This window comes from Podarcis tiliguerta (genome assembly GCF_965153285.1).
Source record: "Podarcis tiliguerta genome assembly, chromosome: 2".
Taxonomy (NCBI): Eukaryota; Metazoa; Chordata; class Lepidosauria; order Squamata; family Lacertidae; genus Podarcis; species Podarcis tiliguerta.
The window spans coordinates 72,549,336-72,573,487 of record NC_139535.1 but is presented as its reverse complement, the minus strand read 5'-3'; the positions used below and the strand labels follow the sequence as shown (position 1 = coordinate 72,573,487).

At 41.4% G+C, this 24,152-nt stretch overlaps 1 protein-coding gene across 6 annotated transcripts in view; it reads left to right on the top strand.

Moving 5' to 3' along the window:
• Positions 1–24,152, top strand: part of SH3PXD2B (SH3 and PX domains 2B) — a 102,322-nt gene that overhangs the window by 59,686 nt on the left and 18,484 nt on the right. For 3 of the 6 annotated variants that reach the window (XM_083430741.1, XM_083430744.1, XM_083430743.1), the window contains 3 exons: positions 5,317–5,408; positions 15,533–15,558; positions 22,546–22,680. In XM_083430741.1, coding sequence (XP_083286867.1) covers positions 5,317–5,408; positions 15,533–15,558; positions 22,546–22,680 — 253 coding nt within the window. Of the gene's footprint in view, positions 1–5,316; positions 5,409–15,532; positions 15,559–17,345; positions 17,382–20,336; positions 21,433–22,545; positions 22,681–24,152 lie in introns of those variants that run through there. The other 3 variants (XM_083430742.1, XM_083430740.1, XM_083430745.1) reach the window with 2 other exon arrangements.

The following is a 24,152-nucleotide window of genomic DNA, read 5'->3' as shown; positions in this document are numbered from 1 at the left end:
AGCTGCATAAGCAACAATCACTCCTCTTCTTTACTTGCTTGGGAAAGGAGGGGAAAGCATCATTTCCCAGTACAATCTTTCAGAATCATAGAAATATAGAGTTGCGCGGGACCCTGAGGGTCATCTAGTCTAGCCCCTGCAGTGCAAGAATCTCAGTTAGATTGAACATGACAGATAGCCATTCAATGTCTGCTTACAAACCTCCAAAGGAGAAGAGTTCAGCAGCTCTCTTGAGAGTCAGTTGAACACCTCTTATTGTCAAAACGTTATTCCTGATGTTTAGTTGGAATCTCCTTTCTTGTAACTTGAATCCACTGGTTTGTTTCCTAGCCTCCGGAGCAGGAGAAAACATGGGTTCAGGTGATCAGGGCACTTGCTTTGGTTTTTTAATACACACAAAATATCTCCCCCCCCCCTCTCTCTCTCTCTCTCTCACACGCACACACACACACACACACATATATATATATATATATATATATATATATATATATATATATGGGTGGCACACACCTCTTACACATGTCAGCTGTGACCAGGAGTTCTATGGAGGTATGTGTGAGTGGGCTGGTTGAGAATGGCTTTCTTTCTTTCTTTCTTTCTTTCTTTCTTTCTTTCTTTCTTTCTTTCTTTCTCCTCCACCATCCTGTTTGCATGCTGGCTGCAGAAAAAGGGAAGCTCATTCCTCAGTCCTTTTCCTGCTACACCAGCCTGTTTGTTAGAAAGCAATTCCCACCTGTTAAGACACTAGTCCACTGCACTTCCACGTTGGCTATGAGGAGGATTTCCCTCCTCTGTTGCCAGCATGGAAGAAGAAGAAGAGTTTGGGTGTGACCAGCCCAAGGTCACCCAGCAGCTGCATGTGGAGGAACGGAGACGCGAACCCGGTTCCCCAGATTACGAGACTACCGCACTTAACCACTACACCACACTGGAAACACTGGCTGCTACAATTATTTATCTATCTGAAATATTTGTAGGCTACGTTTTAAGGTCAGACTTCTAACATGTGGATCTACAATGTATAATGAGTACTAAATTGAAAACCATAAAACACACAAAAATAACTTCACTAAACAAAGAGAACTAGCAGTATCACTAACTGCAAACAACATTTGTCCCAGTAAGAATGAAATCTGGTGATTAAACTAATGCAGCTACATGCAGTGGTACCTCAGGTTACAGACGCTTCAGGTTACAGACGCTGCTAACCCAGAAATAGTACCTTGGGTTAAGAACTTTGCTTCAGTATGAGAACAGAAATCATGTGGCAGCAGTGGGAGGCCCCAATAGCTAAAGTGGTACCTCAGGCTAAGAACAGTTTCAGGTTAAGAACGGACCTCCAGAACGAATTAAGTTCTTAACCCGGGGTACCACTGTATTGTTTAACAGTTTTTGTTAGTGGGATTTTGTTGCTATTGTTGTTGTTGTTTTGTATCTTCATTTTTAGATATTATTATTCATGATTTATGTGGCAATTGTTCAGTTTGGTTGTGTACCTTTTGATGTGTTTTATTTATTCATGGCAATAAATAAATTTTGTAAACCTTTTAATATTGCAAGCTGCCTGGAGCATGGTTTTAACTACAGTATAGCGGCATACAGATAAAATGTTGGTGATATACACCAACCCAATAAAATCCTTAAAAAGGCAAGTGTGGGGCACGAAGACCAGTAAAAGACTCTCTTCCAGTTGGGCCATAGGATCATAGTCCAGGATTCTTTGCTTAGATAATTACCTCATAAGGAACAAAACGTTTGGCTATCTTACCACACACATCACAACAGTCGTGGCACTTCCCAAACCATCAATCTTCTGAGCAGGTGCTGAGGAATTTAGGGAGCAGCAGCCTAACTCCCACATCAGTGACATGAACGTCTACTGTCTTATCTGTTCATTGTACGAAATTCATGCCTCAGAAGGCTTTCATCAAACTTAGAAGAGGAATAGACATGTATCCCAACGCCTGTCTGTTCTTCATCTTTCCCAGCATTGTATGCCCCTTCCTTTACTTTGCCAGATATTGTATGATCTCATAGGAGAAAAGGAAATAGACACCATAATAGCCCTGCCTAAATTTGTCAGCTCCATAACCAAGGGGTTCTGATCCATGCTAACCTTTTGGTTAAAGCTAACAAAAAAGTACAAATAGTCATAGTAGCTATGATATGCACGCAAACTGTTCATTACATTCTGCAGTGAACAGAAGCTACTACAAACTGACATAATAAACTGCTATAATACCGATCACATTAGGTACTGTGGTTTTGGAGTTCTGCTCAAACAATAAATTATGGATATTTTTACAAACTGGCCCCAGTTTCATCAGTATTTCTTACATGGTAAATGTTGAAGCTCAAGGAGGGGTGCATACAACTCCCAAAAGGCCACAGCAGTTTTAGATATGTCACGACTTTGGGAAGATGTTGAATTAGCTTGCTCCTTATGAGGTAACCATCTTGGATTGGACTCTTGCTCTATAACTTTGCAAAGCATATAAGAGAGCAGCCATTTCATATTTCCCAAAGTTTTACATGAATTGAACCCCTCCTTACATGAGGAGTTGTTGATAAATTTGGGAGAGCAGGTATTTCTTGAGATCAAAGAACTGATTTCAGAGTTTTAAAATCACAAGTATTTGTGTAGCCTGGTGATGATTAAGCAAAATGTTTTATTCTAAATGATCTTACTGACTGCTTCACATCACATTTATTGATAAGAGAGGCAAGTCCATTTGTTGATAAAAGAGGCAGGTTGGATTTGTAAAAAGTAATTTTAACAATGGTTTGCAGCGTGGTTATGTAAGCATGTTAGATGTGAAACACTTTAAATGTGAATATCAGGCAAGTCTCTGACTCCTCCCTTGAGCCATTAAGAGGAAGAGAATACAATATTATGTGAATGAAAATACTGTGCAGCCCAAATGATCACAATATAAAAAGTAGTTGCTGTTTGTCAGGATTCTTATGAACCCTTGGTACTTAGTAGGTCACTTTTTCTTGGGCAGCATAGATTGAGGAATGAGAGATGAAGTATTGAGGAGGATAGTATATCAAGGCACAAAAAATGGATCAGATTGTTGATAGACCACCAGACATGGGAATAATTTGTGTCAAAGCAGAAATAACAACTTGTGGTGAATAATAAGCAGAGGATCATTTGGTCACCTGCTGTTGATGAAGAATGGTGAAATGCTGAGGAACTACATTTTGACAAAAATAAAAATAAATCAGAGATCATGTTGTCTATAGTAAAACCTTCAGTTCTCTAATTTCAGTCTGCAAACTCTTAGGTTGAATACTTAAACATTTTGCAGATCTTGCTCTGCATCATTTCCCTGATTTATCCAACACCTGTAGACAGAAGGGGAAAGTAAGTGTTCTGGGCTTTGGTCCAAAAGAAATACTGATATTCCAAGTACTGTCCCCTCAAGTTCCTGCAGAGACAATTAAGTTATTGCCTGTTAGCCGAAATCTCACCTCCAGAATCCATTAAGCTGTAGGAGCCTTTTCGGAGTGTAGGTGGAAATACAAGGTGCATCTAAGTAACAACGGCTTTCCAAATTGTGTCTTATGCCACACAAAACTTGGGAAAGGTTTTTCTGAGTATGAAGCCCCTCTTCTGTTATGGAAGCAATAGGCTGTCCTGAGTAGTAAATGAACAGGGCCACTTCTGCTGTGACTTGCATGTGTCTCTAACAAGAATCATATTCTCATAGCGTGTTTTATTAAAGCTACTCCCCCTACCTATATTTTCAAAATTTGGCTTAGGATAAAGAATTGTTGAAAGTGACCATATAAACCCTGGAACTATGCTGCCAACATCCAGTTTTGAAAAACAGACCTACTTTTTGCAAGGTGGGGAAATGGCAGAGAGTGAGAGGCTAATGTCATTTAACAGGATTGACATGCTGTTTATGGAAGTTCTGACGAGGTCCGGATTTAAGTTGGATGTGACAGAGGCTGGGTGGTGGACCCTTGGGATATTTAGGAACATTAAGATGACACACTAGCTTCCATCCAAAGCATTGGAGTTAATTTTGAGGCACTGATATGCTGTTTGATGTTTTGTTTGTTTGTTTGAGAGATGCTCTGTAAACGGTCCTCTGATTTTTAGCAAGCAGTTAATGGCATTGCTGACAATATAAACCAGCCTTTTGCAACCTGTAGCCCTCTAGAAATGGTGGGTCCCCCAACTCCTATCACTCCCAACCAGCATGGCTAGTGGTCAAGGAGGATGGAGCTTGCAGTCCAACAGCATCTGGAGGGCACCAGATGTGGGAAGGCTGATAGAAACTGATCACTTCCTGTAGCACGGAAACCAACATTATGGGCTACTCAAGGTCTCTTCATGCCATCAGATGCCAAGTGATAGGTTGTGGTGTTTAAGGTAGGGTAAACAACAGTGTGATCAGTTCCCCATCTAACTGGTTGGCTTTGCACTCGAGAACAGTGGGATGGTAGAAAGGCCACAATCTCCAAACAGTGTTAAAATAAATTAAGCAGCTTAGTTCAGGAATTGACTGAGCTCTGGATCAAACTCAGAAAGTTTGAATCTCGCCTCTGCTGGGGGCTTAGGTGGGCCATCCTCAGCCCCTGCCCCTCATCTCAGAAACAGGGACACAACACAAGAATCCCGTAAAGCAGGTCAGCAAGGATGGCTACAAGATCGTGGTTTCAAAATGCTTTAAACATTCTTAAGCCCCGTACAATTGTTGAGTATCAGTTGCAGTATTAAAAAGCATGCAATCTCTAAATAATTTTTCATAGTTCAGGATGGGAAATATTAGAGTTATGCCAGTTCTCCTTCATCCCATCACAAAAATATCCAGCAGTGGTCCATAAAACTTACATCACAAGGCTCTTCACAGTATGTGCAATAGTAATTGTGATCACAAAGAACTTTACTTGGAAAATGCAGTATCTCCATATAAATAGAAGTGCGGGCTCTAAGCAATGCATGAGAAATTAATGTAGATTTATTGTGCTAAAAAATATTATGCATAAAATCCAGTGCTTTAGTTGCAAAAAGTGCTAGGACACTGCTGCTGGCTTTTCTTTTCTTTTTTTACATCTGTGGAATGGCTCTAAGCAGGGATTGTAGTGATTTACTTATTTAATAATAATAATAAAATCAGAATCTGTACTTGGAAATTAAAGTTCCAGGAAAACTTTTGCAATGGAGTATCACAGTGGATAGAGAATGTGCCTGGATTTTCTAGCTGGGCTAGGCACAAATTGTCTCATGTTCACACACTTAACAATTGGCAAACCGGCTCTTCATTTTCCAAATGTGTGTCTTGTTTTGTTTTTCAGGCTCTGATTCAGCTGCCACCATATATCTCTCAGTGCGATGAAGTTCTTCGGTTCTTTGAGACAAGACCAGAAGACTTAAATCCCCCCAAAGAGTAAGTTTGTTATAAGTAGCTTACACAGCTGCATTTCAGAAATGTTGAGAGAGAGAGAGAGAGAGAGAGAGAGAGAGAGAGACATATGTAGCCAATGAACAACCCTGTTCCTTAAAAAAAAGACAGCAGCATTTGTGTTTCATATTTTCCAGAGTACAGAAACCTCACACATCAGGTATGCGGTCACATAACATCAGTGAACATATAGTACAGATATCAGATTAAAAAAAAACTATTTAAGAATGAATGAAGCAGCTCAAAAATAAGTTAATAATGAAAAAAATGGGAAAACTAGAAGGTCAAAGAAACATGCAGCCTATGTTGCATACTGAGTTGGAAGGGACCCTGAGGATCATCTAGTCCAGCCCCTGCAATACAGGAATATGCAGCTGTTCCATATGGGTATCAAACTTGCAACCTTGGCATTTTCAGCATCCAACTTTAACCAAGTGAGCTATCCAGTGTTACCAAATTCAGGGGTGGTGAATCTCCAGCATGTGAGCCTAGACTTGCCAGGACTCCCCATTTGGCCTTCCAGGCCGTTTCAGCCAAGCCATGGAAACCTGAACTACACCTGACATTATATATGATGTCATGTATAGGGGAGGTTAAGACCTGTCTGAGCTGAACAGGGGTTTATTGGCACTGGCCATCTGCCAATCAGAGTCACTTGCAAACTGTATGTAAAACACTGTGCGTAAGGCTTTGCAAGACCCAATGGTCAGCTGATTGCCCAGTCCTGCTGAGCCCATTGAGAAGTGATCCACAAAATCCATGCAAGCAAAAAGTACCACCTGGCATAATGGTGAGATCAGGTGATAGACATGTAGCTCCAGCCCCCTGTCATACTTGGCCTGTGAGGGGTGGGGGAGGTAAAAATCTGACCTGCTGGTGAGTTCTAGTTTCCCACCGCTGATCAAAATAAAGACAGCTTCATTAAAGAGAGAGTCACTGTGAGGTCAATTTCTCCAATACATAGAGGTGCACTCCCTTCATTTACTTGCCCACATTTTTTAAACTGAACTTTTACTATGAAATATAATTACAAAATCATAAGATGTGGTTATGTGCATACAACCAATATATATGGATTGTAACTATCATGCTTAAATACAATTTAAAGCATAGCTGGAACTTTTAAGAGCTTGCCTAGAAATTTTCTAAGTGTAACTGGAAACTTTTGACACATAATATGATAGTGAAACTGCTATGTGCTAGAAACCAAATTCTGTTATAACTATTAACAAAGTTGTGTGAGCCAAGATGCATTCCTTCTATATTCCCCCGTACCAAAATGCATTTAATTGAGTCCTGTACTACAGCCCAATAAAGGGCAGACTCCCTTATTCAGTAAGTGATTATCTTGCTGCCTGCCTTCCCTCACCGTAATCATGTGTGTCACTTTCATCATCCTTATTATTTATTATTTATGTAAAATATTTGTGAATCACCTATAATCCTAGATTCAACTGGTTTACAACAAAATAAAATACAGAATAGAATACATCATACATGCTAGCCACTTGCCTAGATAATTTTAGCTGCGAAGAATAAAGAAAACTGATTTTTACAGGCATACAAAGGATTATCCATATCTGTTCTGTTCAGTATCACTGGCCTTTGAACTTTCATAGTCGGATAGTAAACATCATAGGATATATCCATCTGAGTCATACTCAGAGTAGAGCCATATGGCTGATGTGACTTATTTCACCTGATAGGACTTAATTACACACAACCACATAACTTTACAGAAATGCACAGTAAGCTGTCAGAGATGCTTTTCTCTACCCAGAGCAATGGAGGTTGCCTAACAGCCTGTAGTGGGTTTTTAAAATTTAGGAGCAACCCCAAGCAAAATCTGTTTTCCTGTTGCCAGTTTCTTGAGCAATTTATTCTGACAAACAGTAACCACATGTTTGTTTTCCACCCAAAACAAGGAACATCAGCAATCTCTCTCTTTTTTCCCTGCATGACGTAACACGGTCTTGTGACTATGAGCTGCTTGAGGCCAGAAGCTCTTTTGTTGAGGATTCAGAGCATAAGACACCAACCACTATCTCATTTCTGTCTTTGTATGACACTAGAACACATAATTATGCAAAGATATAGATTGTGCAAGTTGACATGGAGAAATGTGTATTTCAGAGGAATGAGAAGAGAGAGTTCTGTCATTATCTGTGTTAGAACATGGAGTCTTTCAGCACCCAAGTTGGCCGCAAAGGGTTGTTCTCTTTCAATACAGGCAGGCTTTATGTTTCCATTTGCCTTTGGGCGCATATTGTTGTTGCTTTTCCTCTTTGATTTCTCTTGACGTCTTGGCTTGTCGTAGTTTCTTTTATGACTGCCAGTTAGTTGATTAGATTGGTGCAAGGGCTTAGTACCCATTAACTAATAACATGCTGTCAGCCTGTGTTTCTATCCATCCTGCATTTAAGATGTCTTTGCCCATTAACCCTATGTCCCTTTGCTAATTCATCAACTAATGCAATGAAAGACATAAGTTGAAGACAGGCCTGCATCATGCATAGCTTCTGCATCATTCTGGAAGTGGGTGTATGCTGTGGGCTTTTGTTAAAACCTTTATAGAACCTCAGTGCTCTATACTGTAGACAGGAGGGGTTAGATTTTGAAGAGGCATTTGTTCAGAGCCTGCCCAGACTTCATTTTTACTGCACAAACAAGACCAAGTCTCGAGTATATGCAGTCTTGCTCTTGACCATGGAGTTTGTATGTGCTAGATTTCTCTCTACTGTATGTGGAATTTCTTTTAGATCCCACATGCAGATAAATACTTGCACTAGCCCAAGTTGTTCCTTCCTTTACAGTTTTCTGACATCTGTCTACCTACTCATATTTGGGGACTGGCTCTTTGAACCTTCTTGCATTAACCTTCTCTTTGATTCCATATGACCTGCCTTACTATATGCCGTTTTATTCATTCCATTGTAATACTAACAATATGCAAAAAATCCACAAGTCCAATATTCAGAGGTGCTGCTGCAACTCCGAATGTCCTTGTGTGGTGGAAACCAAGACCACCTCTCCCTTCAACAGAAAACCCTCCAAATAGTTCCTCCTTATTGAAACACTTCAAAGCCCATTCAATGTCTCCTATGTGGGTTTTTTTTCTGAAATTGACCAGGAAGCTGAACTACAATGAAGTAGAAATTGAATATCTCTTTTGCAAAATTGGGGGGGGGGGGCTTGTGGTGGTTTGAAGGAGTCGATTTTTAAAAGAAAATGTCCTTTTTGCTTATTTGGGACAAAGGTGTTCACCTTTATAGATGGAATGGAAAATGTTGCCTGAATTACAAACTTAGGCACAATTTTTGGGGGGGAGAGAGGTAATTGTACTTCCTTCTTTGTCTTCTTATCCTCTTGCTGTAATAATAATCTTAAATTTAAGATAAGCTAATTGGTACTCACAGAAACCTCTTGTCACACATTCACAGATAAATCTTTTATACATCTGAGCAGCTAGGATGGATAAATATAATAAACAACAATATTTGTGTTCTTGTGCCTGATAATTACATTAGAGTGAGGCTTAATTTATGCATCCTTGTGTAGTGATTCTCTGGATGGAGTGAGCCCTTTGCTGTTTCCTTTGGCCTTTTGCTAGAAGGATAATAAGAAAGAGAGGACTTGCCGTTCTGAGTGGCTTAATAGATTCCTCTCGGCTGCCAGCAGCAAGCTGCTGTTGTGTCTCAAGGACATCTCTGTTGTGTTTCATGGCCCAGCTGGAATACTCGATGGATATTTATTAGCTACAATTCAAAATGTTAATTAATAAAAGTCCTTGACTCTCTCCTCTGGAGGGACTGGTATGAACAGTTTTCCCAGTGCTGCACCACTTGATATGCTGCAAACCTACCAATCACACGATGAAACCCACAATTAGATGAATTGTAGTGCTGCATCTGGGGCTTGGTCGGATGTCATAACTCATGGGCGAGATAAACACTTTCTTTGGGACCTTGAATTGGAGCCAGGTCTTGCAGTAAAAGGAAGATGCCTTATCATAAAGTAGCAAATATGTGGTGAGGTGAAGCACACATTATCATGTTGAAAGCCAAATATAGCAATCTTTCTGATAATGGTTTGTTCATATTAAAAACTCCTCCACCTAACAGATTATTCTTCCTGCTTCATTTATGCATTCAGGATTGTAGCCTGATTTCATTAAGGTTTCCAATTACATTAGTTCCAGAGGATTACTTGTACAGGCTCAGTGTTCACATAACACTAAGTCAAAACCATTGCTTAGCAGGAATGCACATGTTCCTGGACAGAAGATCACAGCTGGCCCTGCAGTTCTGCACTGTGTGTGCTGCTGCTGTCCTACTTGGAGCTAAACCATGGTTTGTCTCCTCTAGACAAACCATGGGCTGTAAATCAAGAACAGACCTCTTCTCTCCAAGAACTTACATGCTTGTGCATTAGTGCCAAACCATGGTTTGGCTTGGTATAACGTGTGAACCAATCAGAGACTTCTGTTCAAAAAAAGAAAAGTAAAAGAAGGCTCCAGTTAGTGCTTTAGGCAAACATATTTATAGTTATGTAAGCCTTTGTGGGCTAGAGAAGGGATAGGGAACCCACGGGACTCCTGATGACGATGGACTCCAGCTCTCATCATCCTTTGCCATTAGCCATGTTGGTTAGGACTGGTCTCATCTAATTGGGCCAAAGGTTGCATGGACAAAGTGGGAAGGCAAGACTGGGCATCTAGTAACAACTTTTGAAACTTACTGGTTTAGGAAAGCAGTAAGGCTGCTTGGATGGATCTGTGAAAGTCCCAGGACACGCAGGAACTGAAAGCCTCTTTGTATTCTTTTCTTTTCTCAAGTTGAAATACGCTTCCCCCTTCCCCCACTAGTGACATAAAGAAGCGCAGCAGTGAAGCTGTGAAAGTCTGATGTGTGCGACAAAAAAGCCATTGCTGAGTTAAGGGATTTAGCTGCTAACAGTCCTCATGCTGAGAGCCTTGAGCTTTCCATGCACAGACTCCTAAGTGGCTATTAAGAACAATCTGCTGTACTCTACTAGAGAGAAGCAACAGACAGGACAGATTAGGCTCTTTGCTGGCTTCTTGTTCTTTCCAGTAACTTGTCTTGGAGACCTGTGTACATCTTGTCATCTGTGTTCCGGTAATGTTAACGAGGGCAGAGCCATTCCTCTTAAAAGGAACACTATAAATATAATACACTGTGAGTTACACCATGGCAGGGAGAAGGAGATGTGAGGTTTTTGTTTGCAGCTACAGATCTGTGGTGGAATGTGCTTGACAAACATTTCTAGTGGCTTATCTAATTTTTGGTGCCTTATCTATAGATCTGCAGGATCACTGAATAGGAGGCCTCTGGGGGTTGTGCATAAAGCCTGCGCTTTGATTACACGGCATCAGAGCCTTGCCTCTGGAATGGATGTTCAGAATTTCAAACATCCACAGAATTTAAACTCAAAAGATACACAGTGAATTAATTTGTCTAGTCCCTTTGTTAAAGCTATCCAAGCTGGTGGCCATCACTAAGTCTTGCGGGAAGAGCAAATTCCATAGTTAACTCTGCACTGCGTGAAGAAGTGCCGCCTTTTGTATGTCCTGAATCTTCCAGCATTCAGCTGCGATGGATGGCCTTGCATTCTAATATTACAAAAGAGGGAGAAAAAATTCTCCCTATCCATTTTATTCACACCGTACATAGTTGTGTACACTTCTGACATGTTTCCTTTTACTCACCTTTTCTCTAAACTAAAAAGGCTCAAATTCTACAGTCTTTCCACATAGGGGAGTTGCTCCATCTTCTTGAATGTTTTTGGTTGCCCTTTTATCAACCTCTCCAGCTGTACAATATCCTTTTTGAGGCAAGGCGACCAGAATGGGACACAGTGTTCCAACATGGAATTCGCCTTTTTCACAGCTGCTTCACACTGTCAACATCTTTCTTGAACTCTCTTCAAAGGATTGAGTTATTCTCCTTCATACCTGATTTAAGCCTTAGCTTGTTCTTTAACCACCTTCCTTTACCTACCGTAATCTTTATTTAGTTTCTGCCCTAGAAAAACTGGATGTAGTAGTAGCCACACTTTGATTAAGGTAGCAATCTAAAACTCAGATTCCTTGGGCTATTCCTTGCAGGTCAGCAATACAGTTTTAAAATCCTCTTTCTGCCATCTTTCTTCAAGGCTGCCTCTGTGTGTATGTTTGAACCACTCCAGGGTGGCTTTTGTGCTTGCCTTCCCTGATTCTGTGGAGCATCAATGTTTACACTGTACACCAGTGCTTCTTTATTTTTATAATTATAAGACATTTTGAGCCCTAGATGGTGGGTATAGATTTTTAAAATAAATAATAAACACACAAACACATACAGAGAGTCCGCTGACCTTATTTGCCTGCTGAGCCAGGCTCAGTCCTTGTTGGTGGTGGCTGTTTTGCAGGGTCCCTCCTTCAGATTTTTTGTAAACTCCCTCCCTCCCCCCAAAAAAGTCTGCTGAGTCTAATGCCTTCCTCTTGTGCACGAATGGTGTCATTTTGGCTATAAAAAGAGACACATTTCATAGAATGAATTTGCTATTGTATAGCATACTTAGAGACACATAGCTAGGTGAAGGCTGAAACGGTATTTGTAGTAATTGATTGCGTCCTGCAGCCATCCTGCAGCACTGCCAGTAAATCAAAGCGAGGGAAGATGGGTCAGAAAAAGAGTTCAGCTGATGTGAGCTGTCTGGTCAAACTCCATTTTTTGTATCAGTTTCAATTAACAGGATTTTACTTAGGGTTTTAAATGTGATGGTGCTGATGTGAAAGTTGCCAAAACTCATTTTTCTCTCTACGGTGCTTTGTGTAACTGTAAAAGATTATGACCACACACTCACCCCTGTATATGCAGCCTCTCTGCAGGGCACCATAGCTACCATCTTGGCTAAAAGGCTAAGAGACTTCTAAATACTACTCCAGAAACGTGAAGCACCCATTTTTAAGTGACCTCTGTGTAATCCCCATCCATCAAATTTAAATTGACCCTTCCATGTGCTACATTTGAAGCTGGTGATGAGCAATATAAAATACCTTCCATCATTTTGGAAGTGGTACAATATGGACTGGGACACGGGTGACGCTGTGGGTAAAACCTCAGTGCCTAGGACTTGCCGATCATATGGTTGGCGGTTCGAATCCCCGCGGCGGGGTGAGCTCCCGTCGTTCGGTCCCAGCTCCTGCCCACCTAGCAGTTTGAAAGCATTCTTAAGTGCAAGTAGATAAATAGGTACCGCTTTATAGCGGGAAGGTAAATGGCGTTTCCGTGTGCTGCGCTGGCTCGCCATAGCAGCTTTGTCACACTGGCCACGTGACCCGGAAGTGTCTCCGGACAGCGCTGTCCCCCGGCCTCTTAAGTGAGATGGGCGCACAACCCTAGAGTCGGACACGACTGGCCCATACGGGCAGGGGTACCTTTACCTTTACCTTACAATATGGACTACAATTTATATTTTATATTAAAAATTTAAGCCTATTTCTCAGGCTGCATATATTTTGCAAAAAAATAACTTCATGAGACAGATTGTGCTAGAGATTGTTTCCGAGTGCTCAGTTCAATTGCAGATGTCTTGTGTCCTGTTATGGAAGACATAAACTTTTTAATGAGATTTGTTGTCTAAACATCCTAGGGTTTGTTCCTAGAAGCCCAAAGATGGTACCAGGATTTCTGTACAGAGCAAGTGTTGAAAGTCGCCCATTAGTAGTCATGCTTGGCAGAAAAAATGAAGACTTGCCTTCTGTTTTGAGCATTCACTTTGTTGATCTTGTTTTTCTTAGAATGAGATGCAAAGACAAACACTGGTTTTGTTTCAAGATTGTCCTCATTTTTGGTAATGACGTGGTTCTGTAATTATTTTAGGGCCGATTGATTAGTATCCCCCTCCGCCCCTGGGAAAACAGAACAGTGACCTAAAACATGTAACATCCCCATGTTCTTTCACTTGTTAGCCTTTCTAAGAGGTATTTTTATGGGCCAATGCCACATTGCTTTCTCCTGTTGCAGAGTGGGGTGATAGGCAGATGGGAGGAAGCTGCAGGTTGCTGCAAGCTTACTGCCGTTTCCTGTCTTGTCTTGAGTTACTGCTCTCAGAGGTGTATCTGGTCAATCCAAGAAGGTCCTGGCAAGAAAATGAAAGTGCAGGCTCCCTTCCCCCTCCTCTTCCAGACAGGAAGGATAGCAGAAAAGAGATGGAAAGTGATGTGTTACACTTAATACATTTAGCAGACAAGAATAAAAAGCAACCGTTTTCAAGGCACTGCAGTTGTATGCTAGATAGGAAGAACTCAGTTGGGTCCCCATTGGAATCTCTTTCTCCCCTGGTGCCCAACAAGTAAAGAAAATGCTTAAGGCTGATACTGTCTTGATTATTATTGCCCCTCTGCTGATTGTCTGTTTCATGAGATTCTGATGGGGTTTAGATGTAATGCCAAACTGATTTGGTGTTGTGTGTACAAGCAAGCCTGAGCCTCTGACGTCTACACCCCATACCACCACCACCCCTACTTTTTTGGTTCTCAGCAAATGTACACGGCCAGATTCTGGCGAAATGACAAACTGTGTAAACCTTAGTTTGCTCACATGCTTAGGAACCAGGCTCATGCCTGCTTGTGTATGTAATACTGTGGATTCCCTATGATTGGCTATTTATCCTTTAGGCTTCTGCCTTTCCTATCATGTTTGCTGATCAAGCTGTGGTTGAGCATTATTACATCTTGTCTGAGCTGCTGTCTGTATTGGAGAATCCTCAGACCCAGGAAATTTACTTGAATCCATATGTTTTATTGAGTTGCTCTTTGGCCCCTATGTCTGGTTTCTAAGGCTATGAGAGCGCCAGCTGTTTCTCACCAGAGTCTGTTGCTGGCATCCCTGGAAAGAGGAATGCAGTCTGCAGCACATCCTGTGAACGGTCACAGTTTTCAGTGCTCTTAACATAATTTTGCATAAGAAAAATGTTTTCTGTGATTTGGTGCAGATGCATTGCCAGTGCTCAAATTTAATGCTAAACCTGGTTTAGCACTACACAAATGTGATTCCTGCAATGCATGTGGTTGGACTAGATGATGTGTTGGGTCTCTTCCACCTCTACAATTCTATGAGTCTATGACAGGCATCCCCAACCTGCGGCCCTCCAGATGTTTTGGCCTACAACTCCCATGATCCCTAGCTAACAGGACCAGTGGTCAGGGATGATGGCAATTGTAGTCCAAAACATCTGGAAGGCCGAAGATTGGGGGTGCCTAGTCTATGAAATGAGTCTAATGAAAGGACACTTTTCATTAGACACAGTTCTGTTGATACCAGGTATATAATAAACCATCTTACATGACTTGCTTTCAGGTGGTTTTCACCGGGAGGTAAATCTCCCTATAGTAACAAAATAAAAGATAGATCTTAGTGCGCTACATGTTCTTAGAGCTGTTTTTGTGGTCCCAAGAATCTTGTATGGGAATTGCAACCACTACATAGCAGCTTGTGTGAAATAGCTGTCATGGCTAGATTGGCCACATCAATATGAGGCCTCTCTATCAAGTGAATGCAGTTAGGCTTTTACTGAGCAGTTTATGTTAAAAGGGAGGGGAAAGCTTAGTTGACAGATATCATTTTAGCTGGTGTTGTGAGTCTGCCTTCAAACCCTGCATCGGGTCAGTGCTGCACGTTTGTTAAATTAAAAGCACATGTTGGCTGGGTGAAAGGCTGGTATCTTTGTCACAGCTTTCATTTCTTGGAACAATGGGGTGATTCAGGGGCAGACACTGTATTTGCAGGAACTGTTTTGAGGTTTCTATTTACAAACAAGTGATGTGTATATTTTAATGAAACAATTTATAAAAAATAAATAAACCATTAGCAGCAACTTGAATGTGGAATTTATTCATATATAGTTATTTTTGTTGAGATGTGTAAACTGCTTATGGATTTCTCAAAATATAAAGTGGTATAAAAGAAAAATAAATACAGTTGCAGATTCTGGACCAAGAACTATCCAAAGTTTGGACTCTTCTTCATGCTAACAACTTACATACAGCCATATAGACAGGGCTTGTTACGTTGTCTTGTTAATCAAGTTTATTTTCTCTTTCTCAGGGAACCAATTGGAAAGAAGAGATCTGGTAAGGCAATTACTTGTTTTATTCCCCTTCTTGATCTTTTATAAAGCTAATGGAATTGACCACAGCCAGTGACCAATTGACAGCTGGACTGAGCCACGTGCGTCCACAGGTCACCTGTATTATACTACTTCTCTTTGATGAGGTGGAAGAGATTGGACGAATCTGTCACAGAAGTGCTGTTTCTCTTTGACTTTTGTCCTTCTGTCATCCTCTCCTTTGTTTCTACTTCTGTGGGGGTGATCCCATTACAGATCTGGTCCAGGAAGCCTACAAGGTTCCCTACCCTGTATGAGAGCAGATTGGCACCGTAGCCCCTGTTCTGTTTGTAGCTAGGATTGCTGTTTAGCCAAAATGTCATTGTCCATTTTTGAAGTTGGCTTTGGTCAATGAAGGCAGGTTAGACATGGCACTTGAAGTGTAGTGCACATGTGATGAACAATTATATGCTAATAGCTGTCAGTAGGAGTGATCAGTAGTCTTGTTTACTAACTTGGCATTTGGAGCAGCTATATTCTGTGCTGCTGCATCACTCCCACCTTGTTCCCCAGCACAGCTGATTATGACTCCTGTCCGTGCATGTCTGCCATCTTTCGCTGCAACACCTAGTTTAGTTGCAGTTTACACTACATATAGTTTGCCTGTATGCTGAATGATGGTTGAGGTAGGCAGTGAATAATAGGAGAGGCTGCAGAGTTTGCACAGTAGAAATGAAAGAAAGGGGAAAATAGTAACCTGTTTAGAAGCAAGATGTGTGAAACGTGTTCTTAGAGGGCTCTTCCTTTGAGTTCAGAAAATGCTTTGAGCCGAAACTTGGGCATGCATCGTTGTAAACATCAGCAGGAGGCTTTGTTCTGAGCTGTTCTGTTTTCTTTTGTATTCTTTATTGCATTTGTCAAAGAAGACCAATTTCCTTTTCTGCTTGCTGTTTGGTGCCTGGAGCTGATTGCGGCAAACAGAGGACCTCCAAGGGCAGTATTCCCAATAATAATCTACAATGGATTCATCCTTCCGTTTCAGTCAAAGGAGCGTAACAATCACATACATACCTGCTTGCCAGAAGCAGTTTGTGCTTGAACATGCAAATCCTTCTGCATTGGCTCTGAAACTCAGTGCTAGCAGATTGCACTCCCAAACACCAGCAAACCAGGAACCCCACCCTACAGGGCAACTAAACACCTGCCTGCTTCTTTCAGCTTCCTTAGTGGAGTACTATGTACTTCTGAATTTTGCCAGCATGAAAACACAATGAACTTTATAATAAGTTTATTTATTCCCAGTGCAGAAATACCGGTCAGCTTTGTTTCTGCAAACCTGAGTAATTTAATACCATGGACCATATTCTAGTTTATAAATACACCCACACACAACATTAAAGGAAGGTAGAGATACTGGAGCAGATTCAGGTAGTCACATGTCGCTCAAGAAGATTGGGCACATATTCTATGTCGCTGTGATCTGCCAAAGGATTACTTCTTGCTCAAGTTTGTTCTTGGTTTTTACTTCTGCAAACCTCAAGTTCTCCCCAGACTGCTGGGTGTGTGTCTGTGTCTGTATCTGTATCTGTGTCTGTATCTGTTTCTGTATCTGTATCTGTGTGGAGCCTTTTGACCACATGAAGATCTGCACTTGCAGTAGGAGTTCATTATTAGTATCATGATTATCTTGCCTCATCTTGACGAATGGAGACAACACATGGTTGTTAATCTTTCATTACCTTTACATCTGTGTATTTATATTCTTTTTTTGTGTCCTCATTGCCTTTCTCCACCATTTTGTTCCTCCATCAGGACTTATCCAGAGAACGGCTTCTTTCCTTCTGAGAGGTAGTAACAGCAGCTTGTTGCTTGGGCCTTGCTTTCACGTTTCCTCCCTGCTGGGCAACACGTGCTGTTCCTCTTGGGCAGTCTAGGCTCCTCTCTCTTGCCACTGCTTTGTCAGGTTGCTGCTTCCCGTTGGGTAGGGGAGTGCTGGGGTGGGTAGGGGATGTTCATTAAAAAATCTCCATTGAATTGCACTGAGGATAAGCAAATAAAACCCAACTAGGATGGTTTATAGCCCGCTACGTGGCAACTCTACTGCTTTGCTGGTGGTGGTTTCAAGGTTTGGGTGATAGATGGGAATAAATTACACTGTGGCTTTAATGGGAGAAAAAACTGGAGTTGTTGGGTGATTGGGAGCATTGCCACATCTGACACAAATGAACAGCTTTTGCACATTTGCATGTTCATTTAAATATATGCAAATTGCCATTGATCAACATTTAGATGCAAATACTGATACTTAAAAGATGTGTCAATCCTACGCTTTGCCCTCTTTTTAATGGAATCTGGAATCTTGCAAAATTCTGTCTAGATTTTCTGCTTTGAAGGGAAAGTTTAGGTGCTTAGTTGTGAAAGGTTGTGTTGGCATCTGAATTTTAAGTGACAATTCCACACTCACCCATCCAGCTCATTGTGCATATATACTTGTCCTTAGTTTAGCTAGTATGCATGTACTAGGGTGGCTATTAATTTATTTTTATTTTTTAAAGCTCTTTGTAAGTAATTGGAAGGCTGTTTTTAAAATCTTGTTCTGCTGGGTAATTGTTCTTGGCAGCCCACTTGGCCTAAATGGACATGTCAGGCGATTATGTATTGATCAACAGGAGTTAAAGTACATCTCCACAGTCTGACAAAGCTTATCAATAAATGTGAGCTGCAGTGGAAGCCTCATGGGATTCTATGATCATTCATAACTTGTCTTGTTCTTTGGGTATGAAAGGATGTGTGTGTGTTTGTGTGGGGGGGGGGGGGTCAAAGCCAGTTTCAGAAGTCAAAAGAGGGCATAAATTTTTGCCCAGCCTGCAGCTCGGCCTTCTGCAGAGCATGAGATCAAATAACTGAGCATATTAAGGAATCTTAAGTGACCTATAACTTTGTTGTTGTCTTTGGAGTAGATGAGAAATTGGTCTGGATCCATGACTTAGCAGGCAATCTTACAAACAAGGCTAATGTGAGGAAGTTCAAAACCTAGATTTGCAATTTTAAGTAGATCCATTCTCTAGCTGTAATCATGCCTCAGCCATGAGGCTCTTTCAGAGTGAAATATGTTGTATGCATGTCTCTTCTGGTGACAGGTCACCAATTCACAGATCCATATAGCATTCTCAAGTCCAGTATTTGTTCATAGAATCCATTTGTTTCTTGGTCATGTTGAGTCTACTTCACACAGGCATGTTCATTGCTTGGTATCTAATCCTTTGGTGATTTCCAACCATAAGTGTGATCTGTCATCACTGAAGTTGTTGGGTGATATGAAAGTCCCATCTGTTGTGAATTGTGATCAAACGGCAATCCTGGCTCCTGTAACCTTCTCTCAGGAGGTTAAAAAAAGCAGTGCTACTTTTAAGAGCTCATGTTAGTCCCAAAGATGGCCACTTTTCCTGTTAACGCAGCCTCACAGCTTAGTGGTTGAGAATAATTGTCCTGAGAGGGAATCAGCTGAAAATAATCCTTACCTTTTCCGCTCAGTGCTGTTTACTGCATTGTGTTGCTGTTTTAATAGGTAGTTTGGAGGTGCCAGAGCTGCTTGTTGAAGCTGCAAATAGCCCAAGAACACTATGAGTAATTATATAGGGGGGTTGGGGTCCGGAAAAGGGTTCCTTTCTCTTCATCCTGTGGTTGTTTTCCTACTGTGGCCAAGTCACTCTGTGCTTGGGTCTAGTCAGAGTGGTAGTTGGCCTCAGACAGGAGATGAGACCTACAGTCCTACAGCGCAGGCATTATTTTCTCAAAGTTATATTTGTTTCTTCCTGGCAACATATTCCAATACACTTCACTGTATTGGGAGCTTTATTAGTAGTACGTAGGGCTTTGCATTGCTCACCTGGAATGCTGAGGGAAGTTGGTTTGGATCTAACATAGTAGAAAATGCCACAGTGGGCCTTCCTTTTCTTCCTTACAGTTCTTTTTTCAAGTCTCGTACAAAACTGACTTTCCTAGAAATTGAATTGTTTGGCAAGCTTAGAATCCAATAAACTAAAAGCTGCTACAACCTTGCCAAAATCCTTTGATCCTTTGGCTGTGCCACACGGTGCTGTTCTTTCTGCAAGGCTGCCATGTCTTTCTCTGCTGCAGTTTTCATTGTGGAGTTTCCCGTCTGTTTTCTCCTGTCAAACCAGTCCATTTTGATAAAACTAGCTTTGTTGCCCTCATTTGAGTATTGACTGTTTTCACTGCCCTCCAGGATCCCTGTTGCTCAGTTTTCTTTAACCCTTGAAATGGTTGAGGCCCCCTTTAGGCCATTTCAGAAACTTCTGAGGGCTTTGGGCTCTCTGGCTTTTATTACATGAGAGTGCTTTGCTATCTTCAGGAGCCCAGAGAACCAAGAAACAGTGTTCCATGGGAAAGCTCTGCTTCAATCAACATGGGTTTTTAAATACTCACCTCAAATTTCCTCTGTGCTGAAGGTGCAAGTGGGAACTAATTATGGAAGTCTTGGCTTTCTAAATGATACCTTTTAAGTCTTGCCTTTAAATCTTTAGATAGTCTACAAGCCAAAGAAGTATCAGGGTTCTGGGTCATAAGTCCAGAGCTTGATTGGGATTTGCATGCAGGTCTCTGAGTGACTTACTGTAGAACTGCAAGGTTGCACACTCCCAGTTGCTCTACAGTAGCAACAACAACTGAGAAACTTTTACCTAGATTAGGTTGCTTTAAAAAGGGGGGGGGGTCAGGAATGGATTTTTGTGTGAAAGGACATGTGAGCTTGGTTCTGGTACTGATCACACCTTTCTTTTGCCTAAAGCAGTAATGGCCAAAGTTGGCCCTCCAGCTGTTTTGGGACTACAATTCCCACCATCCCTGACCTGTTACCTCGGGATGATGGGAGTTGTAGTCCCAAAACAGCTGGAGGGCCAAGTTTGGCCATCACTGGCCTAAAGTATAGAGCGGGGGGGGGGGGGGAGAAACTTTTGCAGCTCCCCTTTACCAGCAAAACATTATTTGTTAAGAGGTGGACAAGTTATATAGGAAATGCACCCAAACTATGAAAAGAGATCAAAGGTTTAGAAGAAAAGGTGATTTCTAACTCTCCCACCCTCAAGCACCATCTAATTAACTGTTTCCCCCCTTTCCTTTGCTGTTAAGATGGGGGGGGAGGGTGTCAAACTTAAAAAAGAATGTCAGTGCATGTAGATTAACCAGATAGTAAATGTGGTGTAAAATAGTGTGTGACCAGTTTACTTTGTGTCTTCTGAACAGAAATATTTCATAGGTGAAAGGAATGGTGCTGGAACATGTTAAAAGCAAAAGTGACTTGTGGTCTTTGCAGCCAAGAATAGCATTGCCCCTGAGACTGCAGTCTTGGGCACTTTTATGAGAGAGCAAGTCCCCTTGAGCTCAGTGGAATATACTTCTAAGGAAACATGCATAAAATTGGGCTGTTACCTAGAGTGTATGGGATTAAAGTTCTGCCTTGGTGCATGTGACATTGCACAGAAACAGAAGGGTTTGATCGCCATAAGAAATGGTCCTATAAGGGAGCTTGCTTTGTTGCACTTTTTTCTCTCTCTCTCTTTTTGCTCCCTCTTAACATCCAGTTTCGGATGCATTTATCTTTGTGAGTAAACACTGCTGCCCCTTAGTGGCTCTGAATTTTTTTGTTTTATTTTTAAGCAAACCACAGATTTCTTAAAGAGTTTATTTCCCCGTAGCTTCTTTCTTTGCATGGATAAGCTGAAAACATTTTCTGGGCCTTACAGGTTTTCCTTTTTTCGTTTCTTTTCCTTTCCTTTATCTCCTCTGCAACTGCCCTACAAACAGCAGCCAGGATGATGATCTGGGATACAAAGGAAGAGCCATGTGTTAAACTGCAAAGAGCAGCTGAATTCTTGAGGTCTGTGGTCCTTGTAGCCCAAAACCACATCCTCCGGAAGTACAAAGCTTGAGTTCTTGCTGGGCCAGATGGAGTGACCACAGGAAATGACTCCAGATAGTCATCTTTGGCAAAGAGCCATGCAATACCCTAATGTAAGGGGAGAGTTACTCTCCCTTGCACTTAATGTAGATTTCCCCACCACCAGCTGAAATTAAGCTCTCTAGATAGGCTAGCTGTGCTTAATTGGAAATATCCTAATTGCAACATAGATTTGAAAAAGGCTTTTGAATTAACACCCTCCTTTTTAAACATTTCATCATTTTTTAACAACCAAGTTAAGAGTGAGGTCTTGCAAGTTTATTAGCGTAATCAGATTTTTGCCCCAACAACCGTATACTGTTGTATATAACCTAATGTTGTATATAATGTTGTATACTGTTGTATATAACCTAATCCTGCAAAGTTTTGAGTTAGTGGAATTTTTGCCGAAGACTTTGCTCAGGACTCTGCTCTCAAAGTAATTCTTCCTACATCTTATTTTGACTACAATACCCAGTCACTTTCCTTGCATGCGCCGATGTGACTACACTGGCTACCAAGTCGTTTCCAATTCAAAGTGCTGGTTTTGGTCTATAAAGTATAAAGTATTGGTCTATAAAGTATAAAGTATTGGTCTATAAAGTATAAAGTATTGGTCTATAAAGTATAAAGTATTGGTCTATAAAGTGGTCCTATCTCCTCATATGAATCAACATGGGCATCTGATACCCATCTCTATGCTCTCCTCTGAGGACTCAGGGCGGCTCCCTGTTTATGAAATGCTTTCCCCAGAGGGCAAGCCTGGTGCCATCACATTTTAAGTTTATTAGACATTCATAGGGTGGGTGGTGGTGGTATCTTTGGTAAAGTAATTGCTTCTATAGCTCAGAGCATGCAACAATGGTATCAAGTAAGTATCAAGAAGGACCTATCTGCACCAATCTCAATTGTCACCTGTTTCCATCTGTCCATCACCTAGCCTCCTAAAGCTCACATTGGGCTCTTAAGATGTTGCCATGATCACAAGAAAAGCACATTGTAGTCTGTGGCACATGTGGAGACCAAGTGTTTGTCTTGTTCCCTATGACACAGGTGGAGATTTGGCATCTGCGGATCACATGGTCCTGGAGCAGTATGTGGTGGTGGCAGATTACCAGAAGCAAGAAAGCTCTGAGATTAGCTTGTGTGCTGGCCAAGTGGTGGACATAATTGAGAAGAACGAATCTGGTAAGGAGAGCTCAATGGAAGCTTTAAATTAGATACATGCCTTGAGATTTCAGTAAGGCTTTTGACAAAGCCCCCCTTTATATTCTTGCAGAGAAACTAGTAAAATGTGTACTGGACAAGATAATTGTTAGGTGGATTTGTAGCTGGTTCACTGACTCCTTGGGAGGTGGAGGACTCTCCTTCATTGGAGGTTTTTAAGCAGAGGTTGGATGGCCATCTGTCATGTAAAGCTAAAAATGTAAATGACCCCTAGGCGGTTAAGTCCAGTTGAATTCGACTATGGGGTATGGCACTCATCTCCGCTTTCAGGACGAGGGAGCCAGCATTTGTCCACAGACAGCTTTCCAGGTCATATGGCCAGCATGACTAAACCACTTCTGGCACAACAGGACACCGTGACGGAAGCCAGAGTGCATGGAAACGCTGTTTACCTTCCCGCTGCAGTGGTACCTATTTATCTACTTGCACTGGTGTGCTTTCAAACTGCTAAGTTGGCAGAAGCTGGAACAGAGCAATGGGAGCTCACCCCGTCGTGCATTTTTGAACTGCCGACCTTCCAATCAGCAAGCCCAAGAGGCTCAGTGGTTTAGACCACAGCACCACCCGCATCCTTCCTTTTACCTTTACCTGTCATATACAATCTAGCTGAGATTCCTGCCTTGCAAGGGCTTGGACTAGATGACCCTTGGGGTCCCAAATCTACAATTCTATGATTCTATGAATAGAGCTTGTAAACAGGATCTCCTGCTCCTTGTAGGTTTCAAATGAGATCTGAAGCCCAGTGCCTGTTTTGTGGAGGTGGATGGGACATTTAAGCAGGCTGGCATCTATCTATATAGGAGGGTCATACAAGTATCAGCTTGTGATGACTAACATCTACATGCAATAAATGCCAAGGTTTAAGGGCTTCTATTGCAGCCTCTGATACACAAATCACTCAGCTATATGCTTTAGGTGGTATTGTCCTTGGCAACAAGCTACACAGGCACAAAACTCCCATTTCAGAGTCACCATATTACATTAATAAAAGGACCATGCCATTCTTAGTTGCCAGTCCAGCTTTTTTTATGGGAAAGTAATGTGCTCACCTTCTTACAATTATCTTAGTTTATTTAGTAACTTGACCCATTGTAGAAGGAACTACACTTAGAATTAAATTAATCTCTTTCTTTCCCCACCCAAGGAAATAATATATACAATACTTTTGCCTTCCTTATTTAAGTAAAATAAGAAGTCGCCTTGAAATATAGCTTTGGACTTGCATTTTGACAACAGAGAAACTTCCACTACAGGATTATACTAGTAGGCGATTTGTTTTTTTTCAGCACAATGAAGCAAATTACTTGCTGCTCAATTTCTATCTACTAGCCATCCATTGTGAAGCAGTGACACCAACGTTGTTGCTGTTTCAAAGCACACTGTGCTGAATTTTTATGGATAACTTTAAACTTCACATTATTCTCTTATTGAAT